At 37.2% G+C, this 19,643-nt stretch overlaps 1 protein-coding gene across 1 annotated transcript; it reads left to right on the top strand.

The window, feature by feature from the left end:
* Nucleotides 1–731: 731 nt before the first annotated feature.
* Nucleotides 732–18,579, top strand: LOC104509687 (G-protein coupled receptor 98-like; the record flags this gene model as incomplete). Its single annotated transcript, XM_010151716.1, has 10 exons — nt 732–1,579; nt 3,757–3,874; nt 4,784–4,955; nt 8,047–8,289; nt 10,654–11,061; nt 12,059–12,243; nt 13,448–13,697; nt 13,892–14,031; nt 15,595–15,755; nt 18,479–18,579. Coding segments are annotated over 10 exons (2,626 nt in total), but the record flags the coding sequence as incomplete, so codon positions are not given.
* Nucleotides 18,580–19,643: the final 1,064 nt, after the last annotated feature.

Below are 19,643 nucleotides of genomic sequence, written 5' to 3'. Positions count from 1 at the left end.
TATTTTGCTGGCTGGAGTGAAACCACGACACTCTAGCACCGAGTAATGGGTCAACTCTAGAGATAAGTGTGAGACCCAAGGTTTACCAAAGTGTCTTAGTCTCTGTGCTTATTTTCTAATACGAAGGGGATATATTTAATATGAACAAAGTAGATTTTAAATTGATATTGATAATAGGGCTCAGATCTGGAAAAAAATACTATGGGTAAAGTTGTGAGGGGTCAGTTAGTATTTCAAAAGCCCCACGGTAAGTTATAAAATAACTTCCCTTCCTTTTCCAGCTTCCTGGCTAAAACTGTATATCTGCTAGCATCTGTCTACCCCACATTTTCCCTTGGAACAGGAAATTGGTTCTGAGATTAAAACTGATACTACTTAAGAGTGGCTGTATTGTAATGTATCTCCCTGCATTGTGTCCACAATAGAAAGACATCATACGTTCCTTTGCTTCTCCATTTTCTCAGAAAGACTTCATTTTATTTATCTTCTACTCTGTATCCTGTGCTCACTCAATCTCTGGAAGGCTGTTCAATCCAATCATGGCAAAAACATTTTTCGGGGAACCTCTTTACAGCTTGCTTTATGTGGTTGCTATTTCTTCCCCCTACTCTTACACTTTTTTTAATCCACTTTCTTACAGCTGTCATTGCTTGTTCACTGGAAATTATTCAACTTAGGTGTTTTCATACATCATATTTCCTCCTTCAACTTCGATATCTTTTCTGTTCCAGATCAGGATTTACGATAGCTGAAGTTGAGCCTATGGGGATCTTCCAGTTTGCTCTTAACTCCAGATCTGTTTCAATTGAAGAAGATGTTCAGGCAGTCAAACTACAAGTCCAAAGATTGTTTGGTTTCCAAAGTAATCTCACTAAATTGACATATCAGACCATTCCAGGAAGTGCCAAACCACTAGAGGATTTTATACCCATCTACAATGGAGAGCTTATTTTTTTACGTTTTCAGACAAATGCTGTGATAGAAATATCAATAATTGATGATGCTGTGTCTGAAGTGGAGGAATTTTTTTTTGTAAATTTGACTACTGTGGAAATTTTGGATGTTCAACCTGTGAATCCTGCCTGGGGTCCGCGTTTGAATCCAGATTTCAGTGTTGCAACAGTTAATATCCTCGCTAATGATATTCTTCATGGAATATTAAGCTTGGGGCCAGAGTTTATTTATGTTGAAGAAGATGCAAACAACAGTACCCCCAACACAGTTACACTTCATATCAGAAGGACCAAGGGTTTTACTGGTGATATTGAAGTAACCATTAAAACCTTCGGAGGAGTGAGTGCGCAGAGTGGAGTAGATTCATATCCTTTTAAAAATGTTTATGGAAAATCAAACTTCACATGGGCAATGGAAGGAGAAGATTTTGAGGAACAGTTGGTCACTCTCACTTTGCTGGATGGAGAAAAAGAAAGCAAGGTGTCCATAAAAATTTTTGATGATGATGAACCCGAAGGGCAGGAATTGTTTTATGTTTTCCTCTCAAATCCTGAATGTGGAGCTCAGATTGTGGAAGGAAAGGATGAATATGGATTTGCTTCTTTTGCAACAGTAATTATTGCAGGTAATACTTTTTTCCCTCCAGAAAACTAGTAAATACATCTGAATTAAATAATGCTAAATAGATGTATGTTCTTATAGCAATTTTAATGGAATTCTATTTGATAATAAGCAGGGTATTATATTCCCAAATGTTGAGTTTTCCAGATCAGTGGAAGCATCTAGTACACCAAGCCTGCCATGTATCCCTTAGCAATGTAGCTCGAAATACATTTACAGATGCTGCTTATCTCGGTTCTTGTCCTGTTTTACTTTATGAAGGGAAAAGGCTTAAGCATGAGTTTTTTTCTTGGAGGTGTAGGAACATTGCAGGCTTTTTTGTTTTACTTTGCCATTTTGTCACTTTTACATTGTATGGGATTTCTGCAAAGCATAATTAATGGTTTCTGTTTTCATTCTTTGATAGCACGCGGTTCATATAGTACACAGTGTAGTCATAGAATTGTCGAATCATAGAATGGTTTGGGTTGGAAGGGACCTTAGGGACCATCTAGTTCCAACCCCCCTGCCATGGGCAGAGACACCTTCCACTAGACCAGGTTGCTCAAAGCCTCATCCAGCCTGGCCTTGAACACTTCCAGGGATGGGGCATCCACAGCTTCTCTGGGCAACCTGTTCCAGTGCCTCACCACCCTCTCTGTGAAGAACTTCCTCCTCTGCTTCTGGGGATGGAGCGTAGGAATGGGCTCATATAAACACCAGGGAAGAATTTTCCTTTCAATCACTGTGCACTGCTGTGAAAAAGTGGTGTCAGATCCCCAATTTCCCTTAGCTTGTAGGTATCTGTCAGACTTACCAATTGAATATAAAGCAAATTTAACCATGTTATAGATCAAGTTGGGAATTGGAACAATTTAGGCTAATCAAGGCAATTATATGTAAGATCCAACATTCACTGGAAGTTTTGTGTATTTAGATACACAAACCAAGGCAGATATTGTGAACCAGGGTTCAGGTTTGCTGTTGCATGAGTGTATGCGGCAACCAAAATTTTCTATGCAAGAGCAGGTCATCTGAACCACATGTTGCCTTCGTGTGCACCATCTCCAGAATTCACCATGCAAGTAACCAGCTGCCCGTGTATGCAAGTTCACCAAAGTATGTGCACAGGCACAGGTTGGAATTTGGACTCGTATTGAATCCCGTAGAAGTATATTAACATCTAGAGTTATACCCTGTGTACAGTGAGTACTTAAGTAAGATCAGGAAACAATTTAAGGGTCAAAACATGTATCTGCGTATAACTGTACAGATGGAAAGAGGTGAAGTATTTGTGCATGTGCATAAGTAAACACACAATATCTGTTAATCTTCTCTAGCTATATTGACATTTAATATGCACTGTGTTGCATCTAGGTTTCCTTCCCATTTGCAGAGTAAAGCCATCACTACCTGTAAACGAGAAATCCTCTAGAAGCAAGATTTAATGGGACACTATGAAGACATTAATTTCTTCTCATTAACTCTTTGTTTTTTCCCTCCACTGCAGTTTTGCTGGAGTTACATATGTTCCCATGAGAACAATGCAGTATTTTGCAGCTCCTTAGTTCCACACACTGAATTAAATGACCAGGAGGAAAGCTGATGTAACAATTTAGGAAAATGAATGTGTTCAACTACATTACGGGTTTGACGAACACAAAAGCTCTCCTTGGAAGCCCATCTTTATTCCATGACCTACCATGTCTATCTAGGGGCATGCTGAGGCCCATTTCTGTTTAGAAATAATACATTTTAAGGGCTATGTTAAACACAAAATAATATAGCTGAACCAGTATCTCCTAAGGGCATTATAAGCAGGGTTTTTGACACTCTTCTGGAATACTGTAACACCTAATCTCTTGAAGTCAGAGGACACAGAATTCAGTCAGTTTGCTGAATCCTACTGAAAATACAAACTTATGTGAATGGATGATGCCACGACTCTCATAAGGAATTTAATTTCAGAAATATTTATTCTGCTGGTAAGAATAAAATACAGAAATGCCAACATTTGAAGGCCTAGATAATTATGGTTTGTAAATTAAGAAGAAATTTTGTTGAGGCTTTCTCAAGTCATGCTTTGCAGCATGCTTTTGTTACCTCGTTTTAATTTTTTTAGCAGATATTCACATTAAAATTATAATTTAGTCTCATCTTAACTTTCTTGCTAATTACTTTCATGGACTGTTTCCTATATAGGAAGTGACCTCCAGAATGGCATTTTGGGATTCGCTCCAGATGTACAAAGCAGTCTTGTTCTTGATGAAGACTCAGAAAACAGAGAGGTGCTGATGATTGTCACAAGGCAACCAAACAGGTGCAGGCAACAGCTGACTCAACTGCCCTTCCCACATGCTGTAATATGCTGTGTTGAATCACAAAAGCTGCTGCTAGTAGAAGAGGTTATTGTAGAGCTTTATAATAAATCTTTGCCTTTCAGCTCCTTTAACAACTTCCCAGAACTTTGCAAACAGGCTTTTAAGTTGTGAATGTGATTAGGTCTGTCACTGTACTGTTATAAAGCAGAAATGGAAGAAACAAGTATTTTCCAACTTACACTGTCAGGCAGCAAGCGTGAAAGGTTTGCTTAAGGTAAAGTATTAGCACTAGTAAAGGTGTAATATAAGTTCTCATCTCCGTGTGTAATAAAATGTAGGTATAAATACTAAAATGATCAGTTAAGAAGACACCTAAGTGTCATTACTATGCTTATGTCTTCACTCACACAGATACTATGTTTTTTTCTAATTAGCACGTATAAATGTTCCACATTTATGTGTACTTTTAACAAATATGCTGAAGTACTCTTAGTTTCTTAAATTTAGAGAAAAGACATATTCTCCCTGGCTTTCCAGGCAAATGGTTACTGCAGTATTAAGGGAAGTACTCAGGCTTATCTCTGTCTTCCAAATGTCCCTTGATCAGTTAATCTCCTGTATTCTGAAACAAATAATGAGAAGAATCTGCTTAGTTTTCTTCCTGTGTTACTTTTGGGTAATCTAAACAGGTTTTAGACGAAGGAATTTAAATAAAACAGAGAATTTTATTTTCTGTTTATTTAATTTATTTAATTTATTTTTTTTTTAATTTATTTATTTATTTTTAGAGCAGTTTATTCCCTAGTGATAAGTTTTGGCTAATAACATGAAATGTATCTTACCTCTGTGGTTTATGTTTCCTAAAGCAATACTGCTCTCCTTCAGTACGTCTTTTGATTTCCTTATAGGGCTTTTGAAGATGTGAAGATTTTTTGGCGTGTGACCTTTAATAAAACAGCTGTTGTCCTTCTGAAAGATGGCATGAACTTGGAGAATGAACTGGTATCTGTGCTAGGAGCCACTACCTGCATGGCCAGTCAAACAACATGCAACATCTCCATTGAAATAAAACCTGATAATGTAAGTAATTATTGCTCATTTGTGTGCAGCACTGTGGTATTGAATTGCAGTTTATCAAGGTGAAACCCCCCTCTGATCCAGGGGAACTGATGTGTAGGACATGGTTTGAAGGTGGTAATTTGGCAGCTGGTCAGTTCCTCTGCACACACATGTTTATTTACAGGCTTGTACTACCTCTATTATCATAGAATCACAGAATGGTTTGGGTTGGAAGGGACCTTAAAGACCATCTAGTTCAACCCCCCTGCCATGGGCAGGGACACCTTGCACTAGACCAGGTTGCTCAAAGCCTCATCCAGCCTGGCATTGAACACTTGCAGGGATGGGGCATCCACAGCTTCTCTGGGCAACCTGTCCCAGTGCCTCACCACACCCTCCGGGAAGAACTTCTTCCTGATGTCCTGTCTAAATCTACCTGCTTCCAATTTAAACCCATTACCCCTTGTACTGTCACTACAGGCCCTTGTAAAAAGTCCCCCCCCAGCTTCCTTGTAGCCCCTTCAGGCACTGGAAGGTGCTATAAGGTCTCCCCAGAGCCTTCTCTTCTCCAGGCTGAACAAGCCCAACTCTCTCAGCCTGTCCCCATAGCAGAGGTGCTCCAGCCCTCTGAGCATCTTCGTGGCCTCCTCTGGACTCGCTCCAAGTGGTCTATATCCTTCTGATGTTTAGGGTTCCACAACTGGATGCAGCACTCCAGGTGGGGTCTCAGGAGAACAGAGTAGAGGGTGAGAATCACCTCCCTTGAGCTGCTGGCCACGCTTCTCTGGATACAGCCCAGGATATTTTAACTGCTAAAAATTTAGGAAGGAGATGAGTATTTAATTTGGAGAGTAAGATGCAGATGTCTGATTTTTAGAGACCAATAAGAAAAAAAGAATGATGTTATTTCAGTGAGATGTGTATTCATATTCTGGACTCTTAACCTTCACACAGTAAATTTTCCATCTATCAAGGCAGTTCTTATGCAGTTTATGTGAAGCACATCCTGTAAGTAATAACACCTCATTCAACAAAAACCTTTTAGTGCAATTTGTGTATAACTTTACATGCCAAAATCTAGCACAATGGTCTGTGAAAACTCAGTCATAAATCTGCATAAGGATCTCTGGGTGTCTAAAAATCTGTCACTGTGCACAACCAGCTTGCGAGTCGCCGAGTTCAGTTTAGCAGCCATCATCCACTAAAGCCATTTGGCATTTGTCAGTTAGGTATGCCTAAGCCTAAGTGCCTTGAGAGGCCCAGCTGGCACTCAGAAATGCAGGCGTCATTGAATTAACACAAAGCACAGCATTCAGTCATTTTTACTGAAAATAGAAGGAAAAAATATTTTTTGTGTGTGAACACCTAGTCATGAGAGCAGTCCCGTAAAGGAAGGATTAATGTTTGTCATTCTTTCAGAGTGGAGAGTTAGAAAATTTGTAAGAAATTATCATAACAGCCAGGCCAGTGGCAAAGCTGAGGTCTGGGCAGTGGAAAAGGACAAGATGAGAAGGTTCCCACGGCTTTTCTGACTACGTTCTGGAAAATAATGCAAGACATAGGATGTGGGAAATCGTGATGTCCCACTAGGGAATAGGGTGCGTTCTCTTAGTTCAGCAAGAAGGCCATTTTCCTTCCTCATCTTCAGAGGTTATTTTTTAAATTACAGGGCCAATGAATAAAATATATGTATGTAAGTGGGGCACAGGCTGCTTCGCTGAGTAAACTGGGATTTTGAACCTGTTTTAGTGCAAAGGAGCGATATCATTATTTAATGACGGCAGTGCAACAGCTGCAGACATGCAGTTGTACCACATGAAGCACAAGTGTGTGCCACTCTTAACAGGTGCTAATGGATGGCTAAAGTTCCCTGTGGCATTCCAGTAAGTTTGTGCCTGACATCAATTAGTCAAGTTTATTGAATTAAAAAAATTACTTAGCAACAAGTCAATTAAAAATATATGGTATTTAAACCCCCAAATATTTCCTAATTCTTATTCCATAAGACAGCTTATAAATTAGTAACAAATACATTATGAAATGATGAAGTAATAAATACACTTAATAAATATTTTACATCTTTTATGGCATATTGATATGACATATTGTAGCTTTTGAAAGGTTTTACTTAAGTTGGTTGTACTAACTTCATTAGCTAAGAGCTGGGTCCTACTTTCCTAGAATTAAAGTAGGATTTCCAAAAATCTAGAGCTGAAACAAAAAGCTATGTTTACTAATTAATAATCGTTTTCAATGCTCATCTTTTTAGTTGTAACACTATTGTTTTGTAAAGTACTACTTTTTTTGCTAGTTTGCTGCTTCATGAGTGCATGTAATATGTTCAGATGATATATTTCCAAGTATTTCTGGAACCTCAGTAATGAAATGTCTATTTCTAAACACATTATGTCTGTATCGTAGCTACAGAATCGAAGATAGGGCAACGTGCTGTATAGAAATTTAATATTGTTACCTTATTTTCAATAAACAGTCAGTAAGTTTGTAGAAATGTAGCTGGTTTTGACTGGGGTAGAGTTGCTGGCTGGGGTGAAACCATGGCAGTTGTCTGGACTAGTTCTTTCACATATGAACACTAAAATTCCATAGCCTATATATCCAGACTAACACAAGATTTCTTACATAGTAGGCCTCACAAAAGTGTGCCAGATATATCTCCAGGCTTTGGTATTTTGGATATATTGTGTACATTCCTGTTTTTAAGGCAAAAATAAAGTGAAAGAGCAAATTCCTCACAAAATGTACAGCTATATAACACTGTAATCTGGAAAATGAAGCTTTTCAAGAGTTTACTATCATGACTTCCAGCACATTTACAGCCACAATACATGTAGCATATAAATACCTGCTTCACTGAAATGAAGTAAAGTTCCATGTGAAAACTTGAGGTATCATGATTGCACATGACACAGTAGTGCTGCTGCAGCATTGTTATTTTTAGGGTATACTTTGTTGTCCTTACTGCACATTTCAAGAGCGTGCTTGCGGTAAGGACTAGTAATCCATTGCACATATAAAAGACTTTATACATTTTTTTTGTGCTGAAATAATTAGCAAATCTTATAGTGGTATGAAAATCATCTCTCATTTACAGGTACCTGAATTTGAAACATACTTTTTTGTTGAGCTGTATGCTGTAAGCACAGGAGCTGCGTTGAACAACAGTGCCAGATTTGCTTTTATAACAGTCCTTGAAAGTGATGCTCCTCGTGGTTTAGTGTATTTTGCTGTGGGATCTCGTTTTGCTGTGGCTCATAAGAAGACAACTTTAATCAGTCTGCAGGTGCTTAGAGATTCTAGTACATCAGTAACCACAACGGTTAGCTACAGCCTGCAGGTAAGGCTTCTATTATTCTTTTACTTCTTTTACTTCTTTTTGTTATTAAATCATTGGTTTTTTCTCTAAAGTAAATATGACTGTAATTAGCATTTCTTTAGGAAACAGTCAAACTTTTGCTGGACCTATATGATCTAACTGCTTTGGTTTTCCATTAATAAAAAGGCATTTTCATTGCATTGTCGAGTGATTTTGTTCATAGTACCTCCCAGTGGCCTCAAAGACTACAGTCAGTTAGGCATTAAATAAATTTCTTTCTTTCTTTTTCCAAAGGTTCTTGTGATACTGAAATTAAGTTTTATATCATAATGGGTATGACTATCAAGATTCAGATACCAACACACTTGCTCTTTTATGTCACAAATTTATTAATGCACAGACCAGACTTAGGAAAAGAGAAAGAGTATTGTCATCAAATTTTATTCCATGTTCTTCAAGTACTAAACTTGAAAATTGTTCTGATGGAAGGTCTTGTGTTTAAGTCAGTTCTGCTATTCATTTTTGCAATGTGTACGGCTGGAACACCAGACTCCTGTAACTGTTGACCCTTTTATCTCTAAATGAGTGCCTCATTACTATTGACCGATGATGAAGATTCTCCTTTAGCAGAAGTAACACAGCTACAAAAACACAATTCCTTCCTCTGCCTTACAGTGGTGACTCTAACATCAGTGCACAGGCTGCAAGAGGGATTCTTTTCAGTTTGCCATTGTATTGGAGTAGTGCTTAGCCTGATCTACTTTGAATATGTGAGATTTTATACCTAAAAGCATTACTTAAGTTAGAACAAAACATTGTGTCACCAGTGTACTTGATCACCCTTTTTAATAAAAGGTTTTGCATTCTATTGTTACATTGCATGCATGTTTTAACTACATAGGATCACACGGTGTTTCCACGCATTTATTCTACAGGAGGTGGCCGCTGTTTTAGTTAGATTGTGTGGTAACAAATTTTCACATTCTTTCATATTCATTATAATTTAGCTGTTAAATGGAGGAGAAATTGCTACTGTGCAGTGTATATTTAGGCTAAAATATAGGGGGCAATTGCATATCTGTTTAGATTTATATTATGTATTTTTTATATAAGTATATATTACCTAAAAAAACCTTCCTTGGACATTTTTAGGTTTTGAGGGTGCATGGCCAAGTACCAAGGTATTGGTCCTATTTGGACCTGTAAAATAAGAGGTCACAGCAGACAGGAAGTGTGAGGCTCTAACTGGAAACAGATGCGTATCTCATTGCTACAAAGTTTTCTTAAACATTGTTCTTGTCACTGGTGCTTTTATTACCACCTATTTCCCTGTTTCCTAATTCGGAATTGGAAGGGATAAACAAAAGGAAATTTCTCACTGGAATTTGCACAGATTATGTGATCATGGTTTATAGCAATTTTGAAACAGATACAGAGTGCACTGAGTTACCAAGTTCTGCTGTGAACTCAAAAAATGTTTGATCTATTGAGTAAGTAAACTCTACTAATTAAAGCTAAATGTTTTCAAAAGAGTTCTAGCATTCCACAAATAAAAATTCTTGGGTTTATAGTAGGAGACCTTTACTTAAGAGTCAGTATTCAACCTGTACTTATGAAATTAATAGATACTGTTGAAAAATCATAAATTTGAATAATAGCTTAGAATGTTAGTTTCTACCTAAGGACAGTTTATTATATTAGCAAGTTTTTGGCAAGTGACAAAAAGAGCAAGAATGTGAGGAATGAAAGAGTAGCTGCCAACCTTATGGAAGGTAAAAATTGCACTGCTTCACAGGAAATGAGGCCATATAGCATTTCTAGATAAGTTCATCTGTCTGCCTTGCATGTGTATTCTATACTGTTTACTTTGTCTTTGGAGCTAAATGCATTGTTCTCCTTTTAACTGTATATACTGGGACTGAAAATATCATGAATTAGTATTGCTATGTGCACAGATTTCCAAAGCCTTTGCTTTGCTTTTGTTTAGCTTGTCTGTGCCCTGAACAGAAGGACTTCATGCTGCAGACATAAGCTTACCTCAACCCCTCCAGAATCACGTTATGGATGCGCTAAAATTTCTATAATATCTATTCGCCTAGAGGAGCTTTGTGATTTTTGTTCAAAAGAAAAGAAAGAGAGGGATCCTGTTTACTATTGACAGTATATATAATTCCTCCCCTAGGTTGTCTGGCTACAAGTGACAGATTGCTATTTCAGGGAGTTATTTCAGTTAATGGAATTGTTATTTTTAACTGCATTTTGAGAGGACTTCTTTTTTACACATTTACATTTTACCCATTTTAAATGCGTATGTTCTACAGCAGCTGGTTTTGAACAATTGTATCTATCATAATGTTACCTGTGACTTTTTTGGTTTGTTTTAAGGAGCTACAAAAACCTGAGCCTATTGGTCGGACCTTCATATCTCCAGCTGTGGCAGGACAAGATTTTACCAGATCTGAAGGTTTATTGACTTTTGAACCTGGACAGAGAAATACGTTTGTGGATGTGACCCTTACCCCAAAGACAGGATCTTTAAACCCATTTCCAAAGCGTTTCCAGGTTGTACTTTCCAATCCCTCGGGCGGTGCCAGAGTAGATGATGTGTATGGTATTGCTAACATCACCATTGTCTCAGAGTTGGACTCCTTGCCAGTTTGGGGAATGATTGATCAACTGCATCAGCCTCTTGATGAGACCATTTTACACAGAGTCCTCCAGAATCTGAATGTCAGAGTGGCTACAGAAGCTACAGAAGAGCAGCTTACTGCTGTGATCCATATAATACATAAGGTAAACCCTTCCTGCCCTCTCTTGGATGACCAGTGCCTTTCATAAGAGTAAAATAACACGTAGGCTTGTGATAAGATCAAGGTTAGCTTCCACAGCGGTGATGCAGCGGCACAGACTGCGAAGGTGAAAGTGGAAATGCCAAGTCCTACAATCAAGGAAGTTTGTCTGCCATTAGTTAGGACGGTGGCAGGAAAATCAAAAATCAAATAGGTTGAAAAGAGCAACCAGTATTAATTTTGCGTACGTAACTATAGCTCAAGATTTTCTGCTGTGCAAAAGTTTCTCTTTTGCTTTCATAGAGCTTATTACAGTTACTTGATTCTCAGGCCACATCTTTGTGGGTTTTAGCCCTGGTACAAGACAGTGAGCCCCAAGGTTTGCTCCTATCCCTACAGGTGGCTGCAGGCAACACACAAGCAGATCCTCCCAGGGCCAGCTGGACTGTGCTGTGCCTCACCCAGGCATGCAGCTTGTCTTTCTTCTTGCGGTAGCTTTGGGAATTGGCAGGGTAGCTGAGCACTTCAGCATTGCACTAAGTTCTGCAAAAACTCTGGGACTAGTATTGTGGTTTTCTGGCTCTTCTGGACTTGTGGAATAATGCATGGGATTTGGAAAATCTTTAAATATTTAGACATAAAGCAGTATAACAGTATTCATGGACATTCATTTGTGATTGTTGCCATTTTGACACAGAAAACAGAGAAAATAATGTCAAAAATTCTCATGACTTAATCTTTGATTTGTGAAAGGATGAAAAATGCCATGTGGTTTCTTTAAAAATCAAATCCCTATTAGTAAACATATCTTTATGTAGTTCTGCTATAAACTTCATCTCACACCTTGGCAGCAGTAATCAGAAGGTGGAAGAGATACTCCGAACCTGCAGAAAGAACATTAGGGTAAAAATGGAAGTCTTACTGATCTGCTGAACATGAGAAAAATGTTGTAAGCAGACTTTTTGCATAAAATGCTGCTTGATTTCTTCTCGTCTCATTAGGTTGCAGACGTGGGTGAAAAACAGTTACTCACTGCTAAAAGCAGAAGTCTTTTCTATGAGATACTCTGTGCTCTGGCTAGCCCGAAACGTGAGGACACGCGAGGGTATAGCCTGCTTGCTGAGGTGACTGAGAAGTTTGCTTTTTCCCTGTTGACTGGAGTAATGTGTGGATCACCAGGAGAACGGTCAGTAAACTTGAGTTCATATTGTGCTGTGGCAGTATGTGACAACTTAGCAGTGTAGTCAAAATTTAAATGATTTTTTAAAAAAAGGGACTTGTCTGTCCTCCAGCATGTTACCTATGTGAAAATGTGTTGCACTGTCACAATCCTACAAAGCACTATATTGGCGCTATGAGCTGGTGTCACAAATAACTGGTACAGTGATACTGGTTTGCTGTGGGGTAAGGAGTCAGGAGATCTGGAATATATTCATTCAGTTTTGGCTCAAGTATTACCTGGAAAAGTATTCATATTCAAGAGAATAACATGATGGAGAGAGCTATGATGGAGAGCTATGTTCAAAGACTTAGATGAGAGTAAGTAACCCAAAATTTCTACTGGCGTTTTGTAATTCCTTAGTCCTTGGTTTTGGTCACTCGAACATTATTGACAACTTTTTGAAAGCTACACATAGTTTTTACATGTAGATTCAAATGTCTAGTTTTGTCTGCAGGTGCATAATACCCTGCGGTCAGGCTAATGAGCATGGGAAATAAGTGACTGCAGAAACAGACGACACTTTTATGAGACAGATGGTTTTAAACAGTGGGTTTCTCCTATTGTGAATCTATTAAAAAAATGGTAGTTGAATTTAGAATAAAAATACCTTTTTTTTTTTTTTCCCCTCAGAAAATCAGCATGGTTTAGATTTCTATCATCTCAGCTTCTTTTGGAGATGTAACTTTTCTTGCCATTTCCTAAGTTGTAGGGGACATGTAGCCCATCTCAGCCAAATCCCAGTAAATAGCATAAATATCAGCACTATCCTAAACAGTGTCCAGAACTTGAAAGTTCAAATTATTTAGGTTTTTTACATCACCTGTTGAGATTAAGAGGTACAGCAACATCACCCACTTTAGTGCCTCTCTTTCTTGTAGATTCATCTCTACATCAAGTTACAAAGGTAAGTATTATGATAACCTGGTTTGCCATGGAGGTCTTTTGGCTGCAGATCATAGTGAGCAAAACCTGGAGGGGAAAGGGAGAAGCTGAAGTACGTAATAATTCAGCCCCTCTGTTTTTTCACAGAACCTGAAACAAATGTCATAAAGCCTAAAAATGATGGAGGAGTGAAGTAGTAATTACAAATACATTTTAGAGTCATTCTGTGAAGAATAGTGAATGCTCAATTCCTCTTACCAGCTCTATTGCTTTTCCATTTCAACAGAGGTAAAAATATCCTTGACAGCTGCCCTTACATTGCAATAATGGCTCACAACTGGTTTCCTCAGCAAATCAATGGACACAGGTTTGATGGAAAAGATGGGGATTCTATTCAAGTACCTGAACATTTACTAGAAGTCTCTGTTGTCTTATCACCTCCTCAAGAAGAGAACTGCAAATCTGTACAGTTCACAGAATACAGCAGTCAGCAGTGGTTCCTTACTGGAGATAAAGAACTTGCCCTGAAGAACAAGGTTTGAAGATAACGCAAGTTATTTTTTCAAGAAATTGGTTTAATTTAGATAAGAAATTGACATTGTATTAACATACATCTTAAATGTATTTAAAATAACATTATCATTTTTGTTTGTGTTTATTTTATTAAAATGAGCTCTGCCTGATGAACTTTAATATTTAATTTGTATTTACTTTGTATGTGTTGTTTCAGGTTTTTTCTATGAGTTTGAAGGGTCAGAGTTCACACCCTTTGAAAGATAACAATGAAGTAATTTATCGGATTTATGCTACGGGAAGTCGGATTGTTCCACAAAAGTCTTTATGTCTCCTCTGGAATCAAGCTGCTGAAAGGTTATTTTAATAATATGTTTAGGTTTCCAGTTTCTACTGTGAAGCTGTGTATTTGCCTAAGATCTGATAACTCTGATTACATCATTTACAAGTATAAAATTGATACTTTTTTTTTTTTTTGCTTAGCTTTCTGGACTTTGTACCAGCTCATAAAACTTTCCATATAATAAAACATGTAGTTATTCGATCTCAGACTTTTCGGACTTCTACCCTTGACTTTTTTCACCAAAATACCTGTTAGATTCTGTAATGATATATTTGGAAATGCTGACAGGCCTTAAATCCCAGAATTGCATCCCTTCATTAATATTAATCACTTTGTATTCTTTACAGTTGTTATCAGACAACTCATCAAGTATGTTCTTACAAAACTAAAGAATTAAATCTGCAAATAAATTCTGGTATTGTTTCATGTCACTGGCTCAGAATGTTCCTAATTTGCCCATATTCGTCCTTGTTTTTGGGAATGTAAAAGACACTGGTTAAGTGTCTTTTGGTTAAGTGAATCAAAAAAACCACTCTTAAGGGGCAGACTAAGGATTTATCTAAACCGGTATCCTGTCTCCAATAGTGACTACAGGTAAATGCCTAGGAAAAAGATAAGGAGAAGCATAAATAATAGTTCCCCTAATACATACTATCCAGTGACTGTGAGCTGAATGATCTGCCTGCCACAAACTTGGGCAGTTTTTCCTTGCACCATTCAGAATTGTAGCTCATCTGTTGACAGTGATCTCTATAGGGCTATTACTTTTTGGGAGAAAAGCCATCTCCTATTTGTTTTGAATATTGCTGCTACAAGCTTAAGTTCATGTCTCCTGGTTTTTGAAGAAATGGTGAACTGGTCATTTTCCATTCATGTTGCTACTCATATAATTGCAAACCTTGGGATAAAGTTTCCTCTGTATGCTCTTCAACACCCCTTTGTGTGATTAGCCTGTGCCTCTCCTGTTCACACTGCATAAATGAATTCGGAGAGAATTGTGTTCTGTATCCTGCTGAGTTCTTGTTGCTTTAGATATGATTTCATTAGCCTGGATTATATCAGTCACTGATATAAACTGTTTCTCTTCAGAAAGGAGATGCAGCAGAATGTCACCTGTAGTATCTTTTTTCAAAATAAGTTCAGCAATATTGAAAGAAAACGAAACATGAGTTTTAGCTTCAAAACCACAAATAGCAGTATAAAATTAATTGTTCTCCATAATGAGGTAAGATATTGAGTAAGTTAAGAAACAAACTATCTGAAAAGTCAGGCAGACCCGTAATTCTTGGAGAAATTGTATAAATATGACCACAAAAAAAATCTTTATTGGAAAAAAAATGTTAATTATATTTACAAATTTTTAAATAATAAAAAAACCAAAGCTATAAACAATATTTTAGTTTCATGTAAATGTGCGGTTCTGGGAACTGCAGCTGAACATATATCCAGTTACAAAGAACATATATTCAGTAGTTTAGAAAACTTTGTGTTTCAGAGATACAACAACAATTCTCAACCCTGTTACCATGTAAATTACACAAGTACATTTCCAACTTTGTGAATCTTTTGTTTTGCAGCTGGCTGTCTGACAGCGGGTTCTGCAAAGTGGTTGATGACACATCAGACTACGTGGAATGTTCTTGTTCTCATATGTCCATCTATGCAGTTTATGCTCAAACAGATAACTTGTCTTCATACAATGAAGCATTTTTCTCTTCAGGATTCATCTGCATTTCAGGTCAGCTTATATAAGATAGTTTTATCATTAATAGCAACTGATGGCCAGTAAGATTGTTTGAGTTTTAGAGATTTTAGTAGCTGATGACAATCTTTAATTGGAGAGATATTGGAGCAAAGTTAATGCTACTGAGGTTGCCATCTGGACTGGTATTTGCGCACTGGCAAATTTTGCCAAGATCAATTAAATGTGTTTCCTGGTGATTTTGTATTGAACTATAAAAAAGAGAAACATAGAATAGTGGAATAGTTTGGGTTGGAAGGGACCTTTAAAGATCGTTTAGGCCGACTCCTCATTGGGGTCATTCTTTTTGGGGGAGAAACATAAAATAATAAATTCTCTTGTGTGCAGAGCAGCAGTACAGTTGCCCTTTTTGTCAGGTCTTTCAGACACTATTCTGCCTAGTCTGAAAACTCTTTGACAGTTTTACTTGACAATCTACACCCAGAAGTGATAATTTGAGGGAGATAGATTCAGTATCACAGATATAGAGCTTCATTACACTCTGCTGCCCAACTGCTACCTAGCATCGTGGGAGTAGCCCAAGAGTTTGACCTGTGAGGATCATGACACTTCATTGACAGCTACAGTGGCATTTGCAGAACTCCCAGAGCATGAGACAGGATGTAGGAAATCTAAATTTTTAACTCTGTTTGGCTTCTGAAGGAGGTTGAAATTACACCTTTCACACGGTACTTTCTTTTTCTGTTTATAGGTACTGTAAAAGCACCAACTTGAGAATAATGGGGTCACTAAGAAAACATGCTAAAGGGATTCTTTGTCTAGCCTTAAGGCAATTAAATGGGGTTCTGGGTCTGCTCCTTGTAGGGTTTATGACTTCCATTCTAGATCATCACTGCATGAGAAAAAAAACAGTCTGAGCAGCCAAACCCTGTCTTATTCCCTCCCAGCAAACCACCCTAACAGAATAAAGCTAGTCTCCTTAATTGTTATAAAACCTGAGCCATGAGAAAATGGAAGGCAAAGAGGAAAAAACCATCAATTTTTCACCTGCTTCACACAAATGGATTGTTTTATTTAACAGTAATGAAATAAATTTTTATAAGACAGAAGTAAGCAGATTTTCAAATAATTAAGCTTCTAACTTAGATTGTGTTAGTGGAAGTAAAAAAACCCATTATTATAAACAGACACCATTACTGGCTTGCATTAAAAAAATATTGATGAGACAGATATGCCAAAGAATGCAAATGCTATAGAAACTGTTGAAAAGAACATCACAAAGTAAGACAATATGCTGTAAAATCTGAATCTGAGAGAAATACTTTGTAGAACTGGAATTAATAAAGTTCTACAGACCCTTGTTCAGCACTAGTCATTTATTGTAGTCATGTGTCCTAAGAATGTAATTTAAAAATTAAAAGTTAAAACACTTTAGCCTGGTTAAGGGTTTGCAGTAGCATTCAAGATATAACTGCAATGCCTTTGGCTGGTTGAAGGTGTTTCCTTACTTCATTATATATATCTAAATCTAGTGCCTGACAAATTGCTTTATATTTAAGAGCTATAAGGATATTATTTATTTCTCTCACATCTTCACTGAAGTGTGAAGAATATAAAGGGAAAAAAAGAAAGAAAAAAAATCACAGTTAAATGAAATACAATATTATTGTTTCCAAAGTTTTCTTATGTAGATATTTGTATCATTATCTAAGTTTTTTAGCTACTTTTTTAAAAGGTTTAGAAGTAATTCTTTCTACAGTGATTTATTTCATTTATACCTTACAAATACTTGCAGTTGAGCAACCAATCAGTTCTCAAGAGGAATAAAAGACCTGCTATACACCAGCTTTGGAAGTGTTTTCCTTAGTGGCTCAGCTTTCCTAGGGTCCTAAAACTGCTTACTCCTAGGTAAGGGACTGTGGTTGGTTGACCCTGGCTGCAGGCCAGGTGCCCCCCAAAGTCACTCCATCAGTCCTCTCCTCAGCTGGGCAGGAGGGGGAGGAAAATACAAGGAAGGGCTCATGGGTTGAGATAAGGACAGGGAGGGATCACTCACCAGTTACCATCATGGGCAAAACAGGCTCAGCTGGGGAAATTAATTTCATTCAATGACAATTAGAAGTCAAAGCAGAGTAGTGAGAAATAAAACCAAATCTTTAAAACACCTATCCCCACCCATGCCTTCTCCCCAGGCTCAGATTTCCTCCCCATTTCTCTACCTCCTCATGATACTCTTTCTGAGTACTGCTATGATAGATTTTTATGCTGAACACAGACGAAATGGGAGACTGGTATTTAGAAGGTTATACTATCTCCTGAAGCAGTGCTACCCAGCTAGAGGCATTTTTTTATTTATTTTTTTCTATAAGCATTTTTGGATATAGTATTATGAATACTGAAGACTTAAGCCTTTCCTTCATATTTAACTATTAAGACAATCATCCACATCACCCAGAAATTAAAAAGTAAACTTTGCAAAAATGACTGGATTACATTATGCAATTGCTGTAGCTCAAGCCTATGAAAAAATTAAACAGATGTTACTGCTTCATTAGTACATTCATTAGTGATCTCAGTGTGAACAGCAGTGAACATAATTCTTTCTGTGAGTTTGGTTTTTTTTTTAATGGTCTGTACCTTCAAGAGATCCAGCATCGATGTTCTTATCTGGCATAGTTAATTAGGTTTAAATTTACCCTGGTTTTTTGTTTATTTGTTTTGTTTTGTCTTTTTGTTGTTTGTTTGTTTTTTCTCCATAGGTTTCACTTTGGCTATTATCTCCCATCTTTTCTGCACCAGGTGTGCAATGTTTGCAGCTAAACTTCTCACTCACATGATGGTTGCTTGTCTGGGTACTCAGGTAAGAAAAAAGGCTGAAATGTAGATTAAGTAGGTATTTATTTTCCTTTTCCTCGCTTTCATGGCCTTGTCTGAACAGACGTCCTTTACGTTTCCACATTGTAAACGTTTCAGGAAATGTAATATTTCAACACGTGATACTTATAATTAATCCAGTATTCATAACCTATGTTGGGAGTTCAATTGAAATTATACATTTTCTGAAAATAGAGAAAACATATTGATGATGTAGGCATGTGAAAAGACAGTCCTGTATGTGGAATAATAATAAATGTTTTGATGACAGGATATATAATTGAGACAAAAGAGTGCCATCATTAACATAATTATTTATTAAATAGATTAATTTCAGTAATCATAAATTTTATGGTAAAGGTTTATTTTGAGCAGTAGATGCTGAAAGTTATTTTGCATTCTAGTTTTTGTAGGAAGGTACAGTAACAAAAAATTTAAATAATGAAAGATTATCAATTGTAGGAGGTCTTCCTGGTTCTCTCATACTGGTTCAAATAGTAGGTAATGAAATGCCAGCAAACTGAAGGAGCATGTAAAAGAAGACTATGTCTCTCTGTCCTATAAAATATTATAACTTCAGCTTTGGTGCATGTGGTGAAATGGAAAGCTATGAATAACTTCAAGTGTCTTACTTTATGGATAGATTCCTTAAGAAGGAGATTTTATATGTATTTTTTATGCAATAAGGATGTTGAAATACAAATGCAGAATGCAAGGATTTTGAGAGAATGTAAGGATATTAACAGGAAGGTACTATCTCTGTTATCTCAATTTCTATCATCTCTACAACCTGGACTAACGGAAGGTGTCCCTGCCCATGGCAGGGGAGTTGGAACTAGATGATCTTTAGGATCCCTTCCAACCCAAACCATTCTATGATTCTATGAAATAGTATTGCAAATTGGATTTTATTGCACTTTGAAGCATTATTTCTATGTCTTGCCTTGGTTCTGAGCTTTGGTCCTCTTATTTCATAAGATCATAGAATCACAGAATGGTTTGGGTTGGAAGGGACCTTAAAGACCATCTAGTTCCAACCCCCTCACCATG

Source organism: Eurypyga helias, unplaced genomic scaffold, assembly GCF_000690775.1.
Source record: "Eurypyga helias isolate BGI_N326 unplaced genomic scaffold, ASM69077v1 scaffold2785, whole genome shotgun sequence".
In the NCBI taxonomy this organism is placed as follows: Eukaryota; Metazoa; Chordata; class Aves; order Eurypygiformes; family Eurypygidae; genus Eurypyga; species Eurypyga helias.
Note: the sequence above shows the minus strand (reverse complement) of the source record. Positions and strands in the feature narration are given on the sequence as shown.